We start from the raw sequence: 27,897 nt of genomic DNA, 5'->3' as shown, positions 1-27,897 counted from the left end.
CTCTTGAGGGAAAAAGGCAACCTGCTGTTCATGATCTGAGAATGCCTGCCAAACGTACCCCAGCCGATTCTTATTCTTACTACTTCCAGCGCCTCGCTATCTATCGTAAACTGCTTTTCTCTTCCGAGACTGTTAAACATTACTTTAGTTTTCTGCAGATTAATACTTAGACCCACCCTTTTGCTTTCCCTCACCAGGTCGGTGAGCACGCATTGCAATTGGTCCCCTGAGTTACTAAGAAAGGCAATATCTACAGAGAATCGCAAGTTACTAAGGTATTCTCCATTAACTCTTATCCCCAATTCTTCCCAATCCAGTTCTCTGAATGCCTCCAGTAAACGCGCTGTGAATAGCATTGGAGAGATCGTATCTCCCTGCCTGACGCCTTTCATTATTGGTATTTTGTTGCTTTCTTTATGGAAGACTACGGTTGCTGTGCAGCCGTTATACATATCTTTCAGTATTTTTACACACGGCTCATCTATACCCTCATTCCGTAATCCATTCATGAGTGCTGAGGCTCCGACTGAATCAAACGCTTTCTCGTAATCAATGAAAGCTATATATAAGGATTGGTTATATTCCGCACATTTCTATATCACCTGATTGATAGTATGAATATGGTCTATTGTTGAGTAGCCTTTACGGAATCCTGCCTGGTCCTTTGATTGACAGAAGTATAAGTGTTCCTGATTCTATTTGCGATTACCTTAGTAAATACTTTGTAAGGAACGGACAGTAAGCTGCTTGGTCTATTATTTTTCAAGTCTTTGGCGTCCATTTGCTTTGGATTGGGATTATGTTAGCATTCTTCCAAGATTCTGGTACGCTCTAAGTCATGAGGCATTGCGTATACAGGGTGGCCAGTGTTTCTAGAACATTCTGCCCACCATCCTTCAGCAAATCTGCTTTTACGTAATCCTCCCCAGCTGTGTTCCCCGTTTGCATAGCTCCCGATGCTTTCTTTACTTCTTCCGGTATTACTTGTAGAATTTCAAATTGCTCTGGACTATTCTCCCTTCCATTATCGTCGTGGGTTCCACTGGTACTGTTTAAATCTCTATTGATCTCCTAAGCCACTTGAACTATCTCATCCATATTAGTAACGATATTGCCGGCTTTGTCTCTTACCGCATACATTTGACTCTTGCCCATTGCTAGTTTGAGAATTTTAGGCTTCCCCCGTTCCTGAGAGCATGTTAAACTCTATCCGTGTTATACCTCCTTATGTCAGCTGTCTTATGCTTGTTGATTAACTTGGAAAGTTCTGCCAGTTCTATTCTAGCTTTAGGGTTAGAGGCTTTCATGCATTAACGTTTCTTGATCAGATCTTTCGTCTCGTGTGATGGCTTACTGGTATCCTGTCTAACAGAGGTACCACAGACTTCTATTGCACGCTCCTTAATGATGCCCATAAGATTGTCGTTCATTGGTTCAACACTAAGGTCCTCTTCCTGAGTCATATCCGAATACCTGTTCTGTAGCTTGATCCGGAATTCCTCTGTTTTTCCTCTTACTGCTAACTTATTGAGCGGCTTCTTATGTACCAGTTTTTTCCGTTCCCTCCCTCCTCAAGTCTAGGCTAATTTGAGTTCTTACCATTCTATGCTTACTGCAGCCCACCTTGCCGAGCACGTCCAAATCTTGTATGATGCCAGGGTTAGCACAGAGTACGAGGTCTATTTCATTTCTAGTCTCGCCATTCGGGTTCTTCCACGTCCACTTTCGGCTATCCCACTTGCGGAAGAAGGTATTCATTATGCGCATATTATTGTGTTCTGCAAACTCTATTAATAACTCGCCCTTGCTATTCCTTGAGCGTATGCCATATTTCCCCACTGACTTGTCTCCAGCCTGCTTCTTGCCAACCGTGGCATTGATGTCGCCCATCAGTGTAGTGTATTCTGTTTTGACTTTACCCATCGCCGATTCCACGTCTTCATAGAAGCTTTCGATTTCTTGGTCATCATGACTGGATGTAGGGGTGTAGACCTGTACGACATTCAATTTGTACCGCTTATTAAGTTTGAACACAGCTGCCCCCATCTCCTTAATGCTGAAGAATTCCTGTATGCTACCAGCTATATCCATATTAATGAGAAATCTGACTCCTAGTTGTCGTCTCTCCGCTAAGCCCCGGTAGCACAGGACGTGCCCGCTTTTTGGCACTGTATATGCTTCTTTTGTCCCCCTAACTTCATTGAGCCCTACTATATCCCATTTACTGACCTCTAATTCCTCAAAGAGCACTGCTAGACTCGCCTTACCAGATAGCGTTCTAGCGTTCAATCGTGCCAGGTTCAGAGTGCGGGATCAGGCTGGGATCAGGCCGCACTCTAGGCCTGTTTATCCAATTTTGTGAACACGCGGATTTTTTTTAATCCGGTGGAATAGTGCGCGACACCGGGATTCGAACCACGGTCCTCTTGCACGCGAGGCAGAGGCTCTACCTCTACGCCAACACTATATATATATATATGTGTGTGTGTGTGTGTGTGTGTGTGTGTGTGTGTGTGTGTGTGTGTGTGTGTGTGTGTGTGTGTGTGTGTGTGTGTGTGTGTGTGTGTGTGTGTGTGTGTTTGTGTGTGTAGGATGTTGGGATAAAACCAGGATCTCCAGTGAAATGGGTGACACTCTATGAATTGGTCCACAGGATTATGGATACATCTCTCGTTCATGCCACCCCTAGCGTTTTGGGACGGCTGGTGCGTCAGCAATGTTATGGAGCAAACTTTCTTTTCAAGTTCTAGGAATTGACACCGAACATAAGCGATCTGTCCGCTCATGCACCCCAGTCTTTATGCGATCAAACATACGCCGAACAAGCATACCACGCTGATCAAGGACGTCGTTGTCTTGAAAGGGTTCATTCCAATGGAGACGGCAAATATCGCAGACACCAGGTACACAGTCGCGGCGCCATAGTTGAAGCAGACATACTGTGAGGAGAAAATGAAAACATTGTATAAACATTTTGTGGTACTCATACATAAATAAAGCAAATTGGATGAAATGTGATACAGAAACCATCGGCAATATTTGTCAACGTAACCGAATAGCGCCAACGAACGAGCGAGCGATATTACCAACTTTCCTGACCACCGGTACTTGCACACTGCGACGAGGACGCCGATACCGAAATCCACACTGACGCCAGTAGCCTAGGCCTCGGTGCCGTCCTAGTCCAGAGGAAAGACGGACTCTAACGAGTGATGTCTTATGCTAGGCGGTCGCTGCCAAAAGCGGAAGGTAACTATTCTACGACAGAAAAGGAATGCCTTGCCATCATTTGGGCTATAGCAAAATACCGCCCTTACCTATATGGCAGGCCATTCAAAGTCGTCAGCGACTATCACGCGTTGTGTTGGCAAGCTAAATTAAAGGAACCTTAAGGACGGCTGGCGCGTTCGAGTCTCATACTGCAAGAATATGACGTCACGGTAATCTACAAGTCCGGACGAAAACACTGTGACGCCGACTGCCTATCTCGCGCCCCCATCGATCCCCCGCCGTAAGACGATGTGGATGGCGACGCCTTCCGAGGAATAATAAGCGCAGAAGACCTCACTTAATAGCAACGAGCAGAACCGGAGCTAAAAGGTCTCATTGAGTATTTGGAAGGGAACACAGACGTTGTCCCTAGGTCATTTAAGCGCAGATTGTCTTCGTTCACGCTACAAAACAACCTGCTCGTGAAGAAAAACTTGTCACCAGTTCGCGTCAACTTCCGCCGCTTCGCTAAAACTAAAGCTCTACCGAACGGAAGCGCAGCTGGAGTGGCGAAATTTTTTGTCGAGAACATCCTACTGCGACATGGTGCCCCAGAAGTCCTCCTCACCGACAGAGGAATGGCCTTTACAGCCGAACTCACCCAAGCCATTCTGCAATACAGCCAGAGAAGCGGCAGGAGGACAACTGCCTACCACCCGCAGATGAATGGTCTCAAAGAGCGCCTGACAAAACCCTCGTCGACATGATAGCAATGTACGTCGACGTCGGGCACAAGACGTGGGACGCGATCCTCCCTTACGTAACCTTTGCTTACAACATAGCGGTGCAAGAAACAACACAGATCACGCCGTTCAAGCTGGTTTACGGCAGGAATCCAACGACTACTCTAGACGCCATGCTGCCCACGTCTACGACGAAGAGAATCTTGACGTCACCACCTATCTCCAGCGTGCCGAAGCCGGACAGCTCGCCCGCCTGCGGATCAAGAACCAACAGAGGACCGACAGCTGACACTACAACCTCCGACGACGCTTCGTCGAGTACTAGCCCGGCGACCGTGTTTGGGTTTGGAGCCCGATACGCCGACGAGGATCGAGTGAGAAACTATTACGGCGCTGTTTCCGACCCTACAAGGTCATTGGACGTATTGGCGCACTGGACTATGAGGTCGTGCCAGACGGCATTTTGCATTCACAGCGGCGCCGCGCACGATCTGAAGTGATCCACGTGGTGCGTCTTAGAACTTTTATGGACGCTGACGAACTTCCTCATTTTGTTAGTTTCTTTGTTACAAGTTTTTTTCTTTATTGCTTTCGTTTATTTGCTGCATCGGGTTGATGCTTTTTAAGAGGGGGGTATTGACATGTGTACCTGTTTGTCTTTATTGGGCGACACGTTTCACCGACTAAGGGCCTTGCAAGACATGAAACGAGGAAGAGCGGCAGGGTAAGATGGAATAACTGTCGATTTAATCAAAGATGTAGAAGATGTAATGCTTGGAAAACTGGCGGCTCTCTATACGAAGTGTCTGTTGACTGCAAGGGTCCCATGAACTGGAAGAATGCAAACATTATACTAATAAACAGAAAGGGAGACATTAAATAATTGGAAAGTTGTAGGCCCACTAGCTTACCCCCAGTATTATATAAAATATTTACCAACATAATCTCAAATTGAGTAAGGGCAACACTGGACTTAGTCAACCAAGGGAACAGGCTGGCTTCAAGAAGGGATAATCTACAATGGATAACATCGATGTCATTATTCACGTTATCAAGAAATCCGCCGAGTACAATGAGCCTTTCTATTTGGCTTTCATAGATTACGAAAATGAATTTGATTCAGTAGATATACCAGCATTCATACAGGCATTTTGTGATCAAGGAGTACAGAACGCTTACCTAAATACTTTGGCAAATATCTACATAGGTTTTACAGCTACCTTAATTCTACACAAGAAAAGCAGGAAGACACTTATAAAGAAAGGGGTCAGACAGGGAGACAGGGTGTCTCCAATGCTGTTCACTGCGTGCATGGAAGCAGTACTCAATCGATTAAACTGGGAGGGCTTAGGAATAAAGATCGATAGCGAATATCTCAGCAACCTTCAGTTTGCCGATGACATTGTTCTATTCAGTAACAATGCAGACGAGTTAGAACAAATGATTGAGGACCTTAACAGAGAGAGTGTAAGAGTGGGGTTGAAGATTATTATGCAGAAGAACAAAGATAATAATGAGGTAAAAATTAAATTATAGGGTTTAACAAGCCAAAACCACTTTCTGACTATGAGGCATGCCGTTGTGGAGGACTCCGAAAATTTCGACCACCTGGAGTTCTTAACGTGCACCTAAATCTAAATACACGGGTGTTTTCGCATTTCGCCCCCATCGAAATGCGGTTGCCGCGGCCGTTAATGGTGAGTAGGCGGGCAAGGAAACAAGAGTTCAAGATCGCCAGTCAGCCTCTAGAGTCTGTGAAGGAATACGTTTACCTAGGTCAATTATTCACAGGGAACCGTGATCATCAGAAGGAAATTCATAGAATAATAAAAATTGGTTGGATCGGATACGGTTGACATTGAAAGTTCCTGACTGGAAGCTTACCATTATGATTGAAAATGAAGACGCACAATCACTGCATTTTATCAGTCCTGATATATGGGGCAGAGACTTGGAGACTGACAAAGAAGCTTGAGAACAAGTTAAGGACCGCGCAAAGAGTGATGGAACTAAGTTTGCTCGGCATAACGTTAAGAGACAGAAAGAGAGCGGTTTGCATCATAGAACAAACGGGTATGGGCGATATTTCAATTGACATCAAGAGAAAAAGAAATGGAGCTGGGCAAGTCACGTAGTGTGCCGGTTACATAACCGTTGGACCAAACGTTACTAGTCTACCTTCAGTTGTAAAACTCCCCTCCCCGCCCGCGCCCTTACAGCCGCTGTCGCCACTTCTGTGACAGCCGCCAGATGGCAACGCTGTTCCATCGGGCTTAAAGTGCCTCTATAATTTTCAAGGTAGCGAGATCTGCCGCGCGCGCCACCTAGGAAGTTCCTGTGGCAGACGGCGCCCACGCTAAACTGCGGCGCCGTGGCATTCGTGAGGTGAAAAAATATCTACACACGTGCGGAAATAAAACCTACTGGTGCCTGACTGCGGTGAAAAACGAAACAAGGGCCCGAACTGCTAAATGTAGTCCTTTAATTTCAAATGAGCGATGAAGGAGAAACGCTCAAGAGAATGGAATGAGGGCTTGATCTCCTCGATTCCGCTTGTTTACATTTCGTTCGTTTGCGCTCAATCACCGCGCGAGCCTTGGTGATTGCTTGCACTTAATTATTACCTGTTAATTATTTTGCTTGTAAGTGTGCTGCGTACACATAGCGGTTACTTTGAACGAAGAATTCGTGTAAAAAAGAAGGCTGATAGTCGCTTGAACCGAAAGACTGTCGACATAACGTCGCTGAAACGTACGACCCTCACGGTAACTAAACATCTTCTGTGTGTGTGTGTGGAAACGAGTGCGCCAACAGTCTTCTTGACGCTGAGTGTGTCTGTCGTGTAGCGATTACACGACACCTATTGTGTTTTGCGGTTCAATGCTACGAGGCAGTGCAACTGTCGTGACATTCTGAAGCGGCGGTATAGTGTCAGCGAGTCTCCTCGATCGTGTTTGGGCTGCCAGAGCGATCTAATCTCGCGGCGCACCAACATCGAGCGTAGTGTGTGCGCGTCAGTGAATGCGGTTGACTGTTCTCGTGAACCGTGCGACGTCGCCACGTAAACTTGAACCATGACGCGCATTGTTGTGTATGCCTTTTCGCCTCCGTGCACCGCTAAAGCCCCGTGAAAATTAGAGGGCCCTTATACGAAACGCACGCGGATTGGGCTAGCTATTACTGCACTGTGTTTTGCTAGCAATCCGTGTATCGGTTCTGGCGTTTTTCTTACGTTAATTTGCAGTTGTGTGTTCTTGAGCAGTAAAATTAATGGCCTCGTTGATTATTCAAACATCTTCGAGTGTAAGGGAAACTTGGAAGGAACGAGCTCGCAGCTGTATGTAATGTACTTTGATAAATTGTATTACACTTTATTATTTGATGGCCAATAGCAGTAGCTATGCAGAATTTGTTTTCAAAAGGAGAGTAATGCAGGCACTTAGGAATATATTTATTTACATACGCAATGCACCAAATACGATTAGGATATGCAGAGTTGGATGACTTTTTGGACATATTGTGAAGTGCAGTTAATAACGCGTGCACAAACACAGGAAAGTATAAAAGTAGAATTCGCTGCTCAAATTTGCTGAAATTGCGCACGTAACGCCATGCGGATATTTGTCAGGGAGTTAATGCACTTCTGCCCCAGTTTTTACTTGCATGCTAGGTCATACTGCACATGCTAAGTCAACGGGCTCATAATGCACTGAGATCAATAATCTCCACAAACTTCGGCCGTCAACATTCATGCGCGCGAATGAAGTACTATCGCAGCTCTGCACACACACGTGTATAGTTTCTCTCGCACCTTCGTATCGCTATACGTTACTTTCCTCGCATAGTCGTGCAGTTACCGACGGTTCAGTCTTTCCGTCCAATTCTATGCGACCACATTCATCTTCTGGTTAGGTTTCGTTTGACGCGCGGGATGCAAAATAACTTCTTGCCGTCCTCCGTCTGATCTCGGCACCCACCCGCACAGCAACAAGGCATTTCGGTCCTTCGCAACCTAGGTCATACTGAGCTATTCAGCGGGCTCATAACGAACTAAGATAAATATTTACCACAAATTTCGGCCGGCAACATTCATGCACGCGAGTGAAATACTATCACAGCTCGACACACGCACGTGTATACTTTCTATCGCACCTTCGTATCGCTCTACGTTACTTGCCTCGCATAGTCGTGCAGTTAGCGACGGTTCAAAGTCCTTGCGGTAAATTCTGTGCAACCACACTTTTCTTCTGGTTAGGTTCTGGTTGGCGCGCAGGATGCAAAATAACTTCTTGCCATCCTTCGTCCGGTTTCGGCACCCAACCGCACAGCAACAAGGCATTTCAATCCTCCCGGAACGAAATTATCGCAGCACATAGCAGAACAGGCGAAATGCGCGCACTTCGCCCGGCGCGCAGGAACTTTCATGGCGGCAAAGGGGCGGAACAAAGTCACATGTCACCGATCAGCCTATCGCTTGCGTCGTCGGCTGGATCAAAGCCTGTCGATACTTTGAAATTATTGAGGGATTTTAATCGGGCTCCACTGCAGACGCCTCGTCACAGCATTAAGCGCGTGCGGACGGGCAGTTTGCGCGTGTTTCACGCTCGCTGGCGTTCTACCTTGTCCGAATTAGTGATACCACGAGAAGGCGGTATCCACCTACAGCAATAAGATTTATCGCGCCAGTTCGTTAATACTGAAAGAAGGGTAAACTGCACGAAAGGAAGAAACGAATACAGCGAAGCACAGAAGCTGCGTTTCTAAATGTCGAGTGTTTCTTCCTGTCGTCTTAAGGTTTCGCGCAGTTTAGGCCCACGAGCCTGAATACCTGGCCAAAGTGTGTGATTGTAGGATGATCTTCATCCCCAGCGAAGCTTCTCACCACGCCAAAGAAGAGCTACAGAAAGAAAGATGAAGTCGGTCTTTGTATACACAAGCCACAATAAAAAAGTAGTCAGATTTTTCATTCCCTAAAGATGGTTAATAAGCGAAGCTGAAACGTGCGGCCCTTGTGTTTATCACTGGGTTAATCGCGAGGGTTCATTAAACTATTTCTCAGTTATGAGGTTACACACACAATCGGCTGCAACGGAGAGAACCACGCCACTGACGGTATGCCCGTAGTCCGCACTTGTCGCTTCCGTTCGATGTCTCGAGTTTGCTCGGCGGCGTGGTTAGCAGCCTTCGCCTGCAATTTCACGCTTGTGATTCTTCGAAATGAAATTTCTTCAATATTACATCTTTCCGTTACGTAAGACCATGAGTGACTCATACTCCCTTAAGCAATGGCTCATACGCCCGTAAACGTGGCCTCCCCATTAGACGACAGAACTGAAGTGAAATTCTACGCTGGAAAGATGAACGGCCACGCGGGCAGCTGTGGAAGACGAGGACGAACGCGGGAGCACTGGCACGAGCGCGTGCCGTTGATTTCGCAGAGTTCCCGGTAGGCACGAGGAATCGCTCCGTTTCACGCCGACCGAAGCGTTGCATTGGTGGGAGCACACAAAAAGTGGTGCGCCGAACTGTCGACATCGTTCCGATAGCGGCTTATGCAGCCAGGTACGCAGCGCGTCGTCATCGTCTGCCGATATTCTTACGAAACTCGGCGAAGGCTACAGTTTCACGGATGACATGCTTGCTGAAATTCGCCGCCAACAACCAACCAAGGAATACACCAACGCTGCGCCGCGTGCTTAGTCCGGCCTGCCCGCGTACCCGGCTAGTGAGGACGTGAAGCCGGGCGCGACTGCAGCGCCATGAAGGCGCGGGCGGGTGGCGGTTCCGCGCAACGGCGCCGAGTTTTAAAACTGAAGCTAGTCTAGTAACGTTGCGTTGGACCGTTTAACACGCGGTGAATTGTGCGCGCCTGGCTGCGCGTCACGCGTCTGTGAGGACCTACGCGCCTGTCCTACGCGTCTAGAGAGGGCAGACGCGCAGGAAACGCGCGCGTCAAGGAAGTCTTGATCTTGGGCGTCATTTTGAGCGTACGCGACGGAAGTGGCAGCTTGTGCACCGACGTCACGTGGGCCGCATGTACACTTCCGGCGGTTCGGAAAGGTTGTTGAAGTTTCAGAATCGTGCGGAGACGCCGGGAGTCGCTGCTGGTTTCAAGTCGATAGAGCACAGAGGCTATGGAGGCGATCAACAACGAAGCGCTGATCGCCTGCGTTGAGGCTCGACCTGCACTTTAGTAGCAGGCGAAGCACAAGCGCCACTAGAACAAGCACTTGACAAGCTGGTCGTAGATCGTCATGCCCAACGCTGCCGAACAGGTGAGTGCTCGGAATTTTATACGCGCGTCATACCGGAGCAGTTTCAATCGCGATCGAGCCCGATCTGTGTCGGATTTTGTGATCACGATTGCCTCTACCGCGCAATCTGCGTAGAACCGACCGTGATCGAGAAATTTGATCGCGCTCGATCGCCATCGAAAGCCTAGCTGTGTGGCACTGGTATAAGCTGCCTCTATCATTAGCCGACTCGCAGATGTCGAAAACGCGTTTCATCTGTGCAGATGACGTTATCACAGCGCTGCAGAAGTGATGGAAGTCCCTGGGGAATAAATTTCGGCGCCTGGGAAGACGTTTCAGAAAGAAAAGAGCCGCGCCGTGCAAGTCGACGTTCACTACGACGTCATCTGGCTGTTTTTCGACAAGATGATGTTTCTGCGCTACACAATGGAGTGTAGACCGTAAGTGATCTTGAAGTTCCCATCTTAGCCGGCATGTTAAAAATGAAACACGGGATTTTAGTGCTTTCCTTTTACCACGTTGACCGGCGATGCCGTGTGTTTGTATTACAGCTGGCAATGCACCGCACTTATGGGAATCGACTCAAAATTGTGCTTACACAAGCAAGTCGACGCACAGTATGCATTATATTCAGCTTTGTCTGATTGGCGATAAAATATTTGTGCTGCATCGCCGCTCCGATTATCGCATATTTGGTTAAATGTGATCCGGTAAGGGGACATACAAGCAGTACAAGAATAGCTTTGTATATTTATTTATTTAGGTGCCCACGAAGCCAGTTTGGCTTTGCAGTGGGGAGCAGAGAAAGGAGAAATACAGGTACAAAATAACAAGTAAAATAGCACTCAAAAACCTAACAATAAAGCATAAGACAGAAGTACAGAGAACATCACATACAAGTTAGCAGGATGAATAAAAAGAAAAGGGCTTGCATGATGCACACACAAAAACAAAACACAAAACATGCAAGTAGTTTTTTTTATTCTGTGCACTGATCCTAGAAGGCAGCGTGCAAGTCAATGGCCAGTATTTAACTGAGTACTGAATGTTGCTATATTCACATGTACCTTGGGCACTTCAATGCACAGTTTTAATTTTGCATTTTGTTGCTTGCCAGCAGTGTGCAAATCGGTGCTTCATCACAGACCCTTAAATATTACCTAGCTTGCTGAGGGATTCATTCAGTGTCATCATGCTGTAGGAATAAATGCGCCATAGTACTGACGACATTATCAGCTGTGTAATTGATAATTCTTTTTGTGTCTGGTCAGCAGTGTCCTTACCTAATTATCAGCCTGCGTTAATTCTGCAGATGCAAGGTGCTGTGGTTACTGGTTTAAGCGAAGCATTCACGATGTTTGTGGAGAACGCTGTTACTGCTTAGCAAAATTTCCAAGGAACGACTAGATGATTCAGTTTAACACATTCGCACTGTGCAAAAAATGATTATTGAAATTTTACATGCCAAAACCACGATCTAGTTACATTATTTTAATTGGTATTTGCATTACGTCCAGTACTGGTCACTTGTGCAATACAGTAGCCAGTAGTCAGCTGGGATGACAATGGTTCAACGACTGCATTAATATCAGTATGAGGCGAGCTATTTGGCAAGACAGTAGGGGCAGTGGTAGGAAAGTCCAGAGAAGAGGCAAAAAAGGCTTCGCTGTAAGAAACGTTCTGGAAAGGTTTGCTCGCTAAGGTCAGCTTTGCTGGGCCAAAACACCCTTGGCCAAAACAAACAAGAGGACAAACATTATTAGACGTAACTTCCTAAATACAAACAACAAATGCACTGACTACTACGTACACAGCTTCACACTGTGTTTAGACGTACATTCAGTTAAGAAAAACAGTTTAGAATGAGATGAAGTTTACAAACAAGTGAAAGGAAAACAAAGTTACAAGCCAAGAACGTTTCAAGTAGAAAAACTAGAACAGGAGAGAGCCTTATGCTAAAGCAAGACCTAACAGTACCACTACTCTATGTTTAGAAAGTGCAAGCATAGGTCTTTCAACATGAAATTTATGAAGTGGTTTTTCTGAGTAAATGTAGTGGAATGCTCCCTGCTAATTATTTCAAAACTGAAACATTTCAAATATCATGCACTGTTTTGAGTTGAAGTAATCACTAGGCTTTAGGCATGCAGATATCGTAACTACTGATTAAATGCATCACAAGCAAAAACAGAAAAAGATACAAAAGCTACACTTACGCGCATGCAGAAACTGTTCATTCTGGTTGTGTAGGCAAGCCACTTTTGTTTCTACAAAACTGATTCAGAGCTTCAGTGTATTCTAATAAAATCACACACTAAAACAAATGTGGACGGATTTGAGCCTTCATATATTTTTGCATCCAGACTGGCACATTATTTACACATTGACAGTATGTGCAAACCTTATTACGCTCACATGCAGGATGTCCGCCTACCTTCCACCAGTGCCCCCATCGAGTGAGGAGGGAAGTGCTGCAGACATCTTAACAAAACATGTGCCAGTTTTCCGATCTGGCAACACTTGAAGTGCCATCACCGTCAAGTGAAGAGTCACAAGCGCCAGCATCGACTCTGTCTTCGGCGTCGCATGAGTCTGTGAAGTGTCAGGACATTTTGGAATCTTTTGAATCACTGATGTTTCAAGAAGTTCTGGTTCCTGAGGATTCTGAGGCACACCACAGCGGTCCGCAGTCAGAACCATCGCTGGCTTCAGCAGGCAGTCGTAGGTTGGATACGTTAGGAAGCATTGCTTCTGAAGCAAAGTCAAGGAGGAGGAAAAGGAAAAACAAAGATTAGAGTCAGTTAATATTAGATGAATTAGGCAATGTTTCAAGTGCAATCAAAAGATGCAAACCACAGGACGACCTCGAACTTTTGCCGTCTCTCTGCTCAAACACATTAGAGAGGTCAGTGAGGATACGCATTTCGACTTGAAAATTAAATTGATGCAAGTAGGAGAGTAATTCAAAGATTAATGTTTTTTAATGTATACTTTTTATATAATAAAGCCAAGAGACAATGAAACAAAAGGAAATCATTGATGAATTTAATTACTTTATATCGAAATGGAAAAATAAGGAGGAAAATGAAAGTATATAAAAAGTAGCTTCCCACTAATGGGAGACGAACCCACAACCTTTGAATTATGCTTGCATTGCTTTACCAGTAGAGTTGCAGCAATGGCTATCCCTCTGCAAACTTTCTTGGGCCTGCATGTGCATGTACTAGATCTCACCCTGGTAGTGTTAGCCAACGCTACTCGTGCAAGAACACTCCAAGAGCCTAATCTAGTATACATAAACATTCTATGCAATTGATGGTGGAATAGCCTCCAGCTCAATTGGTTTTGGTTTTAGCTCCCACCAGTGGCAAGTTGTATTTTGTCCACTTTCATTTCCCTTCTTGTGATGTTGACTTTACAAATAAAATGACAGTTATTTTCCTTTATGCTTTATATACGTTTCCTTGTCTGTTGTTGTCATGTCAAAGCCCCTCAGCTCTTCTTTTTTGTTCATTTTACATTGTGTTGTATCCATATTTTTGTGCGGTATTCAATAATTTCATAAAGTTGATATCTGTGGGCCTGGTTGGCTGGCCATTGCTGCTGTAGAGATGTGTGAACATGTTTTAGCAACACCCCTATGACAAAGAAGCACTGACTTGCAACTAAAGGTTTGTTGTTGCAAGACAGATGTTTATCGCTTTCATCTGTGTTTACTCATTCAGCCTGTCTTGCAGCAATGAACCTTTTTGAGTTCACCAGCTGTGCATGTAGAGTTTGTACATGCATGTAGAGATGCCTGTACATGCCTGTAAATAAAAACAAATGTAGTGTACCTTCAACCAGACCCCATCGAAGATTTCGGTTATATGCTGCAAGTTGTAAAGCCTGTCGGGGCGTTCTAGCAGCGCAAGCATGTTTCAAATTGTTTTATTATTATTCGAAGAGGTAGCAGAAAGGGAAAAGTCTTGCCACCATATAGCCAGGAGGCGAGGTTCACTGCCAACATAGACAACCTCTACCTATCCGACAACTATCATCCACAAGCCAGATTCCCTGCATTTTTTTTCTTTGTGTTCCGTGGCTCAGTTCCAGAGTTGGTTTTGCATGTTCTGCATTGGATGTTTGGCCAAAGTCTTTGTACGTAATCAGTGACATTGAAGGCAGTGTGTAAATGAGACATTTATATGTATGACTCTGTTTCACTGGCAGGAAGCAGGGCTACGTGACGGGAGCCGTGAACAGCATGTGAGCTTTAAAAAATTTCTTAAGCTGAAAAAAATGTAAGAAATTTCTTCGGCTGTCGCGCTGTTCTGCAGTTGTTTAATACTTTGCAGGCACGATCGCCACTATATGACTTACACACCACTGCAGAGTCTAGCCGCCTCAATCCCCACACAGTAAGTCAAGGCAACGTCTTTTATGTCTTACCGGGATGCCAAGTAGCCTGAATGCAAGTTGAAAAAAAATTAGTACGCATGTCTCAATTGTTTGAATACTTATTAAGATGACATGATTTTTCTTTACAATGATCTAGATGGCTGTGGGGGCCGTTTTCGGGTGACATACGATCAAAATTCATTTGTGTAGGTTAGCTACCACCTTTGTTTAATACTACATGTGCAAGCATACCTCAGTGCATGTTTTACAGGTTGCGCAAGGCCAAAAGCACTGAGGTAGCTTTTGTTCGATACCATTCGATGGCAGTTTTTTTTAGAGTTAGCCGTAACTGTTACACTGGTGATGCAGTAAGTGGAAACTTTCAGTCTCTGTGATCATGCGATCATTTTTTTCTTGTATTTCTTTTCACGCGCATTGTCAGTACCATCATTACTATTTCTCGTTTGTATCAGCATTTCTTGTCCCATTTTTTATTTGTTGATGAGTTAATAAATAGTTAGTTGTGTATAATTCTGCATTCTGTGGAAAGAGAGAAATAAAGGTGATTATTAATATATTATTATTATTATGTATTATTACTTTTATGCACGCTCATTGTCAGTCGTTTCCTTCTTTCTTTTGTTTTGCTTCAATGTATTGTGACTCCTTCCTGATTTGGCTTCCAAAAGGCGGCGGGCAGTAATATGTAAATAAAATAAATGATACATTAAATGGCAAAGAAACAGTGTTCTGTATTCCTCCAATCGCACATTATTACTCTAGGGGCAACTGTCCTTTACGAACCTCAATGCTACAGCAAGTCGTTCTCCAGGCTGCAGGGGTTTCTCGAATGTGGTGCTGCCGTGTGAGGTCCTCTGCTAAAAAGATCAATAGCTTGTCCAAGAGCTGCGGCGCCTTGCGAAAGAACTTGTAGAAAAATCCGTGGTCATCCTGACGTATCCGTTGCATCTGTAAAAAATGGTGCATTGCCTGGCAGCAAGACCATGCCCTGCCCACATACACGCGCAGGTACACGCTCCTGATACGCGCAGGTATCAGGAGCTGTACACTTTTCACTGATACACACGTATAGACACTAGCCATCATTAATTTTACCCCCTGCTTTGTTTATGTGCTTGAATACAAACACTGGTTCGGCAAAACAGGAGAGCCAGTCAACAGTATATTAAAATCGTGCGGCCACTGCCAAGACGCTTCCGAAATTAGTCGCTCAGAAATTTATCCTGCCCTCCAGGTCACAATTTAATTACATTACACTTCATATTCTACAGTCACACTTCTGAGAGACAGAAAATATAGGAAATCGTATCTCGTCCACAAGCTTCATATAAGACAACCAACATGTGTAAAAAGGTGTTCTTGAATCTATGTGCTATACTAATGGCAAAAATATAACTAGCAGTCCTTAGCTTTTTGTAGGGGTGTGCTAATACCAAAAAGTAGATTTGGAATCGAATCAAATGAAGAAAAAAAGTCTGGATATCAAATAAAATATCGAATAGCACAAAATGTATTACAAAACTTAATCCTTACAAATTTTGTGCAAGAAAAGAGGGTGCTACACAAGCTCTGTGTAAACAGTATGGTCTACTGTTAATAATGAAGGGAGCTCGAAATTAGTATTACAGATTGTCTGTTAAATAGAATCAAGCGCTTCTTCCCCTTTGAAGCTGAAAACTTAATGACCGTATGTCGTACAGCATACACGGGTTAGACAGACGGCGGTTGAAACGTCGTGAGGTGTCGTCACCGAATATGCAATATACTATCTGTATGCTTCCGGCGGCTAATCAGCCAGATCTTCGCCTATGCTTTCGCGCTTTCCGAACTACACCCTGCTCTTGTCGTTCCCCCTGCGTACGTCACGTTATCGTTTCGATCGGTGCTGTCAACCTGGACGAACCTTGCACCGACGACGCGATGCTGTTCTGCGAATTGGGCGTTCGCGCGCTGCGAGTACGATCCCCGCATTGCTACTTTAACCCTTTCACTTGTGCGCGCACTCAAAAACGCTGATAAATAATTGCTGTCCTAACGAAGATAAGTCCCCATGTCCAAACACTGGCTCCTAGTTCTACCACTGTAGATCATCGAAAGAAAAGAAGTTACTCACAGCCGTAAAGTCCTTCTTCTATACGCAGTTGAAAGACTGGCCGGACCCACCAACGTCGCCGCAGAGGCCGCAGACGCTTTCTGCGCTCCCGCAGCCTTTGCAAGAGCAGCAGCAGCAAAAGCTTCTTTCTCATGTGGTACATTGCGGGGAGAGAACGCTGATGCCGGCGAAGCAAGCGGCTAAGCAAGAGCTCGGCAGCAACGTCGTGCGTGGTCGCGCGCAGATGTCAGCTGCAGTTGTGAGCAAGCAGACGCTATCGCGCGTGATGTTGATAATCGATGTAGCTTTTATTGCCATAAGGATGTATTGATACGAACAGCGTGCATTTCTCAACTTACAAAACAATGTACTAGCTCTAAAATTGATAAATGAAATAAATATCGCTAGCCATAATGAAATTAAAGATAGACTTTTCTCAAAGCCAAAGACGACCGTTTCCGCCATCGCTGGGCCGCTGGTCTGTCAGCCCTGTGCTACGCGCAGCGAAAGCGCACGTGTGCGCGTATCGTGTGGCTGGACGCCCTTCCCTTCATCACTCGCGTACGCGCACGAAGACGTGTATGCTTACGTGTACGCGTAGCGAGACGCGTATCCCGGGCTGCGTGTACGCGTCTCGCTACGCGTACACGTAAGCGTACGCGTCTTCGTGCGCGTACGCGGGTGATGAAGGGAAGGGCGTCAAGCCACACGATTCGCGCATGCGTGCGGGCTTTGCTGCGCGTAGCACAGGGCTGACAGACCAGCGGCCCAGCGATGGCGGAAACGGTCGTCTTTGGCTTTGAGAAAAGTCTATCTTTAATTTAATTATGGCTAGCCATATTTTTTTTAAATTATCAATGTTAGAGCTAGTACATTGTTTTTAAGTTGAGAAATGCACGCTGTTCGTATCTACACATCCTTATGGCAATAAAAGCTACATCAATTATCAACATCACGCGCGATAGCGTCTACTAATTGGTCTACTTGCTCTCTACTGCGGCTGACATCTGCGCGCGACCGCGCACGACGCTGCTGCCGAGCTTTTTGCTTCGCCGGCATCAGCGTTCTCTTCCCGCAATGTGCCACATTTGAAAGAAGCTTTTGCTGCTGCTGCTCTTGCAAAGGCGGCGGGAGCGCAGAAAGCGTCCGCGGCCGCTGCGGCGACTTTGGTGGGTCCGGCCAGTCTTTCAACTGCGTAAAGAAGAAGGACTTTACGGCTGTGAGTAACTTTTCGATGATCTACAGTGGTAGAACTAGGAGCCAGTGTTTGGACATGGGGACCTATCTTCGTTAGGACAGCAATTACTTATCAGCGTTTTTAAGTGCGCGCATAAGTGAAAGGGTTAAAGTAGTAATGCGGGGATCGTACTCGCAGCGCGCGAACGCCGAATCCGCAGAAAAGCTTCGCGTCGTCGGCGCAAGGTTCGTCCAGTTTGACAGCACCGATCGAAACGATAACGTGACGTACGCGAACAGGGGGAACGACAAGAGCAGGGTGTAGTTCGGAAAGCGCGAAAGCATAGGCGAAGATCGGGCTGATTAGCCGTCCGAAGCATACAGATAGTATATTGCATATGCGGTGACGACACCTCACAACGTTTCAACAGCGGTCTGTCTAACCCGTGTATGCCGTACGACATACGGTCATTAATTGTTCAGCTTCAGAGGGGAAGAAGCACTTCATTCTATTTAACAGACAATCTGTAATACTAATTTGGAGCTCCCTTCATTATTAACAGTAGACCACACTTGTTACACCCTCTTTTCTTGCACAAAATTTGTAAGGATTAAGTTTTGTAATACATTTTCCGCTATTCGATATTTTAATTGATATCCAGATTATTTTTTCTTCATTTCATTCGATATTCGATTCTAAATCTACTTTTTGGTATTAGCACATCCCTACAAAAAGCTAAGGACTGCTGGTTATATTTGTGCCAGTAGTATAGCACATAGATTCAATAACACCTTTTTACACCTGTTGGTTGTCTTATATGAAGCTTCTGCACAAGATACGATTTCCTATATTTTCCGTATATCAGAAGTGTGATTGTAGGATATGAACTGTAATGTATTTAAATTGTTACCTTGGGGGCAGGTTAAAATTCTGTGCGACTAATTTCGGAAGTTTCTTGGCAGCGGCAGCACGATTTTTAATATACCGTTGACTGGCCCTCCTGTTTAGCCGAACCACTGTTTGTATTCAAGCATATAAACAAAGCAGGGGGTAAAATTAATGATGGCTAGTGGCTATACGTGTGTGTCAGTGAAACGTGTACAGCTCCTGATACCTGCGCGTGTATGTGGGCAGGGCATGGTCTTGCTGCCAGGTAATAATGCACCATTTTTTTACAGGTACAACGGATACGTCAGGATGACCAGGGATTTTTCTACAAGTTCTTTCGCAAGGCGCCACAGCTCTTGGACAAGCTATTGAGCTTAGTCGCAGAGGACCTCACATGGCCTCACCACATTCGAGAATCCCCTCGAACCTGGAGAATGACTTGCCGTAGCATTGAGGTTTGTAAAGGACAGTTGCCCCTAGAGTAATAATGTGCGATTGGAGGAATGCAGAACACCGTTTCTTTGTCATTTAATGTATCATTTATTTTATTTTATTTACATATTACTGCCCGCCGCCTTTTGGAAGCCAAATCAGGAAGGAGTCACAAAACATTGAAGCAAAACAAAAGAAAGAAGGAAACGACTGACAATGAGAGTGCATAAAAATAATAATACATAGTAATAATAATATATTAATAATCATCTTTATTTCTCTCTTTCCACAGAATGCAGAATTATACACAACTAACTATTTATTAACTCATAAACAAATAAATGGGACACGAAACGCTGATACAAAACGAGAAATAGTAATGATGGTACTGACAATGCGCGTGAGAAGAAATGCAAGAAAAAGATGATCGCACGATCACACAGACTGAAAATTTTCACGTACTGCAGCACCATTGTAGCAGTTACGGCTAACTTAATAAAAAAAGCTGCCCTCGAATGGCATCGCACAAACGTTACCTCAGTGCTTTTGACCTTGCGCAACCTGTAAAACATGCACTGAGGTATGCTCGCACATGTAGTATTAAACAAAGGTGGTAGCTAACCTACACAAATGAATTTTTATCGTATGTCACCCGAAAAGGGCCCCCACAGCCATGTCGATCATTGTCAAGAAAAATCATGTCATCATAATTAGTATTCAAACAATTGAGACATGCATACTAATTTTTTTCAACTTGCATTCAAGCTACTTGGCATCCCGGTAAGACCTAAAAGACGTTGCCTTGACTTACTGTGTGGGGATTGAGGCGGCTAGACTCTGCAGTGGTGTGTAAGTCATATAGTGGCGATCGTGCCTGCAAAGTATTAAACAACTGCAGAACAGCACGACAGCCGCAGAAATTTCTTACATTTTTTTCAGCTTAAGAATTTTTTTAAAGCTCACATGCTGTTCACGGCTCCCGTCAGGTAGCCCTGCTTCCTGCCAGAGAAGGAGGGTCATACGTATAAATGTCTCATTTACACACTGCCTTCAATGTCACTGATTACGTACAAAGACTTTGGCCAAACATCCCCCAATGCAGAACATGCAAAACCAACTCCGGAACTGAGCCACGGAACACCAAAAAAAATGCAAGGAATGTGGCTTGTGGATGATAGTTGTGGGAGTGGTAGAGGTTGTCTATGTTGGCAGTGAACCTCGCCTCCTGGCTATGTTGTGGCAAGACTTTTCCCTTTCTGCTACCTCTTCTAATAATAATAAAACGATTTGAAAAATGCTTGCCCTGCTAGAACGCCCCGACAGGCTTTACAACTTGCAGCATATAGCTGAAATTTTCAATGGGGTCTGGTTGAAGGTACACTACATTTGTTTTTATTTACAGGCATGTACAGGCATCTCTACATGCATGTACAAACTCTACATGCACTGGTGGTGAACACAAAAAGGTGCATTGCTGCAAGACAGGCTCAATGAGTAAACACAGATAAAAGCGATAAACATCTGTCTTGCAAGAAACCTTTAGTTACAAGTCAGTGCTTTTTTATCGTAGGTGTGTTGCTAAAACATGTTCACATATCTCTACAGCAGCAATGGCCAGCCATCCAGGCCCACAGATATCAACTTTATGAAATTCTTGAATACCGCACAACAATATAGATACAACACAATGTAAAATGAACAAAAAAGAAGAGCTGAGGGGCTTTGACATGACAACAACAGACAAGGAAACGTATATACAGCATAAAGGAAAATAAATGTCGTTTTATTTTTATTGTCAACATCACAAGGAGAAGGGAAATGAAAGTGGAGAAAATATAACTTGCCACTGGTGGGAGCTAAAACCAAAACCAATTGAGCTGGAGGCCATTCCACCATCAATTTCTTAGAATGTTTATGTATACTAGATTAGGCTCTTGGAGTGTTCTTGCACGAGTAACACTGGCTAACACTACCAGGGTGAGATCTAGTACGTGCACATGCTGGCCCAAGAAAGTTTGGAGAGGGATAGCCATTGCTGCAGCTCTACTGGTAAAACAATGGAAGCATAATTCAAAGGTTGTGGGTTCGTCTCCCATCAATGGGAAGTTACCTATTCATATACTCTCATTTTACTCCTTATTTTTCCGTTTCGATATAAAGTAAATAAATTCATCAATGATTTCCTTTTGTTTCTTTGTCTCTTGGCTTTATTATACGAAAAGTATACCTTAAAGAACATTAATCTTTGAATTACTCTCCTACTTGCATCAATTTAATTTCCAAATCGAAATGCGTATCCTCACTGACCTCTCTAATGTGTTTTAGCAGAGAGACGTCAAAAGTTCGAGGTCGTCCTGTGGTTTGCATCTTTTGATTGCACTTGAAATATTGCCTAATTCATCTAATATTAACTGACTCTAATCTTTCTTTTTCCTTTTCCTTGCCCTTGATTTTGCTTCAGAAGCAATGCTTCCCAACGTATCCAGCCTACGACTGCCTGCTGAAGCCAGCGATGCTTGTGACTGCGGCCTGCTGTGGTGTGCCCCAGAATCCTCAGGAACCAGAACTTCTTGAAATATCGGTGATTCAAGAAACTCCAAAATGTCCTGAGACTCCACAGACTCATCCGACGCCGAAGACAGAGTTGATGCTGGCGCTTGTGGCTCTTCACTTGACGGTGATGGCACTTCAAGTGTTGCCAGATGGAAAAACTGGCACATTTTTTGTTAAGATGTCAGCAGCACTTCCCTCCTTACTCGATAGGGGCGCTGGTGGAAGGATGGCGGACATCCGGCATGTGAGCGTAATAAGGTTTGCACGTATTGTCAATGTGTAAATAATGTGCCGGTCTGGATGCAAAAATATATGAACGCTCAAATCCGTCCACATATGTTTTAGTGTGTGATTTTATTAGAATACACTGAAGCTCTGAATCAGTTTTGTAGAAACAAAAGTGGCTTGCCTACACAACCAGAATGAACAGTTTCTGCATGCGCGTAAGTGTAGCTTTTGTATCTTTTTCTGTTTTTGCTTGTGATGCATTTAATCAGTAGTTACGAGATCTGCATGCCTAAAGCCTAGTGATTACTTCTACTCAACACAGTGCACGATATTTGGAATGTTTCAGTTTTGAAATAATTAGCAGGAAGCATTCCACTACATTCACTCAGAACAACCACTTAATAAATTTCATGTTGAAAGACCTATGCTTGAACTTTCTAAACATAGAGTAGTGGTACTTTTAAGTCTTGCTTTAGCATAAGGCTCTCTCCTGTTCTAGTTTTTCTACTTTAAACATTCTTGACTTGTAACTTTGTATACCTTTCACTTGTTTGTAAACTTCATCTCATTCTAAACTCTTTTTCTTAACTGAATGTACATCTAAACACAGTGTGAAGCTGTGTACGTAGTAGTCAGTGCACTTGTTGTTTGTATTTAGGAAGTTACGCATAATAATGTTGGTCTTCTTACCATCTGGCTTGTAAAAGGTGTTTTGGCCCAGCAAAACTGATCTTAGCGAGGAAACCCTTCCAGAAGTGTTTCTTACAGCCAAGCTTTTCTTGCCTCTTCTCTGGACTTTCCTGCCGCTGCTCCTACTGTCTTGCCAAGTAGCTCGTGCTGAATGCCTCATACTGATATTAATGTAGTCGTTGAACCAGTGTCATCCCAGCTGACTACTGGCACGAGTGACCAGTACCGGACGTAGTGCAAATACCAAATAAAATAATGTAACTAGATCGTGGTTTTGGCATGTAAAATTTCAATAATCATTTTTTGCACAGTGCGAATGCGTTTAACTGGATCATCTAGTCTTGAAAATTTTGCTCAGCTGGAACAGCGTTCTCCACAAACATCGTGAAAGCTTCGCTTAAATCAGTAACCACAGCACCTGAGATCTGCAGAATAACCGCAGGCTGATAATTAGGTAAGGACACTGCTGAGCAGACACAAAAAGAATTATCAATTACACAGCTGACAATGTCGTCAGTACTATGGTGCACTTATTCCTACAGCTTGATGACACTGAATGAATCCCTAAGCAAACTAGGTAATACTTGAGAGTCTGTGATAAAGCACCGATTTGCACATTGCTGGCAAGGAACAAAATGCAAAATTAAAACTGGGCATTGCAGTGCCCAAGGTACAGGTGAATATAGCAATATTCAATACTCGGTTAAATAATTGCCATTGACTTGCACGCTGCCTTCTAGGATCAGTGCACAGAATAAAAAAAAACTACTTGCATGTTTTGTGTTTTGTTTTTGTGTGTGCATCATCGAAGCCTTTTTCTTTTTATTCATCCTGCTAATTTGTATGTGATATTCTCCGTACTTCTGTCTTATGCTTTATTGTTAGGTTTTTAGGTGCTATTTTACTTGTTATTTTGAACCTGTATTTCTGCTTTCTCTGCTCCCCACTGCAAAGCCAAACTGCCTTTGTGGGTACCTAAATAAATAAATATACAAAGCTATCCTTGTACTGCTTGTATGTCCCCTCACCGGATCACATTTAACGAAATATGCGATAATCGGAGCGGCGATGCAGCACAAATATTTTATCGCCAATTAGACAAAGCTGAATATAATGCATACTGTGCGTCGACTTACTTGTGTAAGCACAAATTTGAGTCGATTCCCATGAGTGCGGTGCATTGCCATCTATAATACAAACATACGGCATCGCCGGTCAGCGTGGTAAAGTGGCAGCACTAGAATCCCGTGTTTCATTTTTAACACGCCGGCTAAGATGGAAACTTAAAGATCATTTACGGTCTACACTCCATTGTGTAGCGCAGAAACATCACCTGGTCGAAAAATAGCCAGGTGACGTCGTCGTGAATGCGACTGGCACGGCGTGGCTCTTTTCTTTCTGAAACGTCTTTCCAGGTGCCGAAATTTATTCCTCAGGGACTTCCATCACTTCAGCAGCTCTGTGATAACGTCATCTGCACAGATGAAACGCGTTTTTGACATCGGCGAGTCGGCTGATGATAGAGGTAGCTTATACCAGTGCCACACAGCTAGGCTTTCGATGGCGATCAAGCGCGATCAAATTTCTCGATCACGGTCGGTTCTACGCAGATTGCGCGGTAGAGGCAATCGTGATCACAAAATCCGACACAGATCGGGCTCGATCGCGATTGAAACTGCTCCGGTATGACGCGCGTATAAAATTCCGAGCACTCACCTGTTCGGCAGCGTTGGGCATGACGATCCACAACGACCTCGTCAAGTGCTCGTTCTAGTGGCGCTTGTGTTTCGCCTGCTATCAAAGCTCAGGTCGAGCCTTAACGCAGGCAATCAGCGCTTCGTTGTTGATCGCCTACATAGCCTCTGTGCTCTATCGACACGAAACCAGCAGCGACTGCCGGCGTCTCCGCAGGATTGAAACTTCAACAACCTTTCCGAACCGGCGGAAGTGTACATGCCGCCCACGTGACGTCTGTGCACAAGCTGCCACTTCTGTCGCGTACGCTTAAAAAGACGCCCTAGATCAAGACCTCCTTGACGCGCGCGATTCCTTCGCGTCTGCCCCCTCTAGACGCGTAGGACAGGCGCGTACGGCCTCGCAGACGCGTGATGCGTAGCAAGGCGCGGACGATTCACCGCGTGTGTTTGGGCCATTAGGGTAACAGAACAGGTACCAAGAGACCGCAAGCGCAGCCGAGGACGACAGAAGACTAGGTGGAGCGATGAAATTAGGAAGTTCGCGGTGGCTAGTTGGAATCGGTTGACGCAGGACAGGGGTAACTGGAGATCGTCCTGCTATGAAAATAAAACACGCTGCGGCTGCTGCTGATGATGTTGGTCGTATCGTAATTGTCGGTGAATTTTTTAGATATTGTCTGACGTTACAGCTAGCATTGTTGCTGTGGTTTATGATGAATCCGAGTATTCCGCCAAGGTCATCGTTTGTATCGGTTTGCCTAATAAGCTGTGTTGGCGGAGTGTTTGACGCCCGATTCGCCTGCGCAGTAGATTGGCCCTGTATTGCACATTCTCCGGGATCGGCCCACGCATTCCTGTCCACACACCGTGATACCGACGTAAGCCAGCCAGGGCATCTTTCCTGGGAACACATGCGGGGGATGCATACGGAGGCTAGAGGTAAACAGCGTCGCTGAACAACACATTCTAATAGTTTTACGTTATTCCGGTCCATTTTTCAACGATCGACATATGTGCTCATCACTATCGTTCTGCGCGAGTATAACTTGTTTTTGTGGGAACAGCTTCGCCCAGTAAAGAGTTAGCTTCGTGACTCTTGGTTTCGGCTCTCTGTTCTTCACCGTCGAAACAACGTGACAATATAACATATAATTTTTCTGTTGTGTACACTTTGGATCAAATAAAGCGAAGAACTTGATAACTTGATTGGCAGTAGCTTGGCCCTGGCAGCTCGTTGGGCAGTATGTTTGTGCGACGAATTCGCGGAAAAGAAACGGACAGTTCTTTATGAATTACGCGCTTTCAATACTTGTGAGACGCACTTTGTTGTTTTCCTACGGCGTTGTGTTTGACAACTTAGAACATGCAAATGAGCCAGCCAGGGAGCGAACAAACGAGTGAACCCACGAAAGAAAAGACGTTCTTCTTGCGGAGCGCCATACAAACACATCTAAACGTCTAAACATTCAAAAACATTATAGCTCAGTCGCAATAGAACTCGATATCCCAATACGATGCCCCAAGAGCGTAAGTTGATGCTCACTTCGCACCGATATTCAAGGCCGTGCGTCGACCCAGCTCCAACCGAACGCGCTTGCCTGGTTGCTCCTCTCTCCTTCCCCGAGCGGAACCAACCAACGCTTCAGATATTCTCATCTTTGACTACATCTTGCGGTAGTTGTCGGCTGCATGCCACGCAGAAATGAAGGGGATAGAAAAGACTGACCTCAATCGTAGACGAATACATCGAAATAAAAATAATTCATGAGAGAGTATACAACGTAAAAGTGCTCACGTATATGGTATTTGTAATGACGTAAGTGAACTGTTCGCTGATGAGTCCTACGCAGAGCATGTGCAGGCCTTGCAGGCTGTACGTGAAGGACGCCAGTTGCAGGACGCTCAGGTTGCTGTAGCTCGATCCTAGAGCACTGATCAGCAGGAAGAGGCTGGCCGCGAAAATCTGCGAGTAATGAAAAAAGTACAATGTGTTTATTTAGTTGTTTATTGTTGTTTAGTTTACTAACGCATCATAAATGGACGTGGTCTAGAACATTGTTTGATTCATAAATAGGGCATCGAGTTTTAAGGAACACCGATGAACGGTAGTTGTTGTGTGCTGGTATGCCCGTGTGGAATAAAGGTGCGTGAACAGTTGAAACTTTATTTATTGTTTGTACAATAAATTAATGCAATAATGTGCATAGTCCTAGAGAGCTTTGATGCGACAAAAGCTGCTAAACTTGTTCATCCAACTAAGTAACACACCCAAAATCAGATGCATACTACTACACAAAACAGGTGCCTCTTAATTGCAAAAGAACACAAACTAAAAGTAGATTACAAGAATGTAGGGCTTTGCACTGTGTGTAATGGGAAAGCGGCTTGTTATATGTAACGACGATGTGGTGCTCTGTTATGTTCGATGCTTTAGCTAAAGCTGGCATCGTGACAAGGCATTATCTCCTGGCACTGTAAAACACGCCGTCAGTTCTTGCACGAGTTCACCCCTCATAAAACATTTTCTATGTTTATCTGGTATGCTTGGTCTGCAGACGTGACGATGGCAAGCTCCGTGTGTACAAAGAAGGGTTTACTAGCATGTGTGTCTGATACATAATAATATCATCAGAAGCCAACAAACACTGACACCTTGGTCAGCATAGGGGAAATTACTTGCACTTAACAAATGAAGTAAAGAAACGATAAATTAATGGCAATTAAAGTGGACGAAAAAACAACTTGCCGCAGGTGGGCAACGATCCCACAACCTTCGCATTTCGCTTGCGATGCTGTACCAATTGAGCTACCGCGGCCCCTTTTACCCATCCACTTTCTTGGGTGTTTATGTTTCATAGTACAAACCTGGGAGCGTTAGCCAGCGCCACCAGTCACAGACCATGTGGATGTGGAACATCATTTCTACCGCAGGCGTCACCAGAACGTGATCGTTTTGGGTGTTGGAAACCAGTCAATAAGCCCACACATGCTACCTGAAGGCATCAATGTTGCCGGATTCGAGACCCTCGCTATGTATAAACTAGAAGAAAGCGGGTTAACCGAGGGGCCAGATTTTGGGATGCAAAGGTTGTGGGATTGTTCCCCACCTGCGGCAAATTGTTTTTTCATCCACTTCCATTTCCATTAATTTATCGTTTCTTTAGTTCAATTGTTAAGCACAAGCAATTTCCCGTGTACTTGGTGTCAGTGTTTGTTGGCTTCTTATGATATGACTAATAAAAATCGGACCCTTCGGTTAAACCCCTTTCTTCTCGTTTATTATACAACGAGGGTCTAGAATCTTGCAACATTGATGCCTTTGGGTACATCGTGGGTTTACTGACCGGTTGCCATTACCCAAAAAGATGAAGTTCTCGTGACGCCTGCGGTAGAAATGATGTTCCACATCCACATGGTCTGTGAGTAGTGGCGCTCGCTAACGCTCCCAGGTTTCTACTATGAAACATAAATACCCAAGAAACTGGATGGCGAAACGGTGCCGCGGTAGCTCATTTTGGTAGAGCATCGCTCG

At 44.8% G+C, this 27,897-nt stretch overlaps 1 protein-coding gene across 1 annotated transcript in view; it reads right to left on the bottom strand.

The window, feature by feature from the left end:
* The window catches only part of LOC142574414 (uncharacterized), a 39,265-nt gene that overhangs the window by 10,730 nt on the left and 638 nt on the right, over positions 1-27,897 (bottom strand). The window contains exons 2-3 of the mRNA XM_075683503.1: positions 26,161-26,328; positions 2,832-2,939 (exon numbers count right to left, since the gene is read on the bottom strand). Of these exons, the coding sequence (XP_075539618.1) occupies positions 2,832-2,939; positions 26,161-26,328 (276 nt within the window). The remainder of the gene's footprint in view (positions 1-2,831; positions 2,940-26,160; positions 26,329-27,897) is intronic.

The sequence above is a fragment of the Dermacentor variabilis genome, chromosome 3, assembly GCF_050947875.1.
Source record: "Dermacentor variabilis isolate Ectoservices chromosome 3, ASM5094787v1, whole genome shotgun sequence".
Lineage (NCBI taxonomy): Eukaryota > Metazoa > Arthropoda > Arachnida > Ixodida > Ixodidae > Dermacentor > Dermacentor variabilis.
This window is presented reverse-complemented; position numbering and strand designations above follow the sequence as displayed.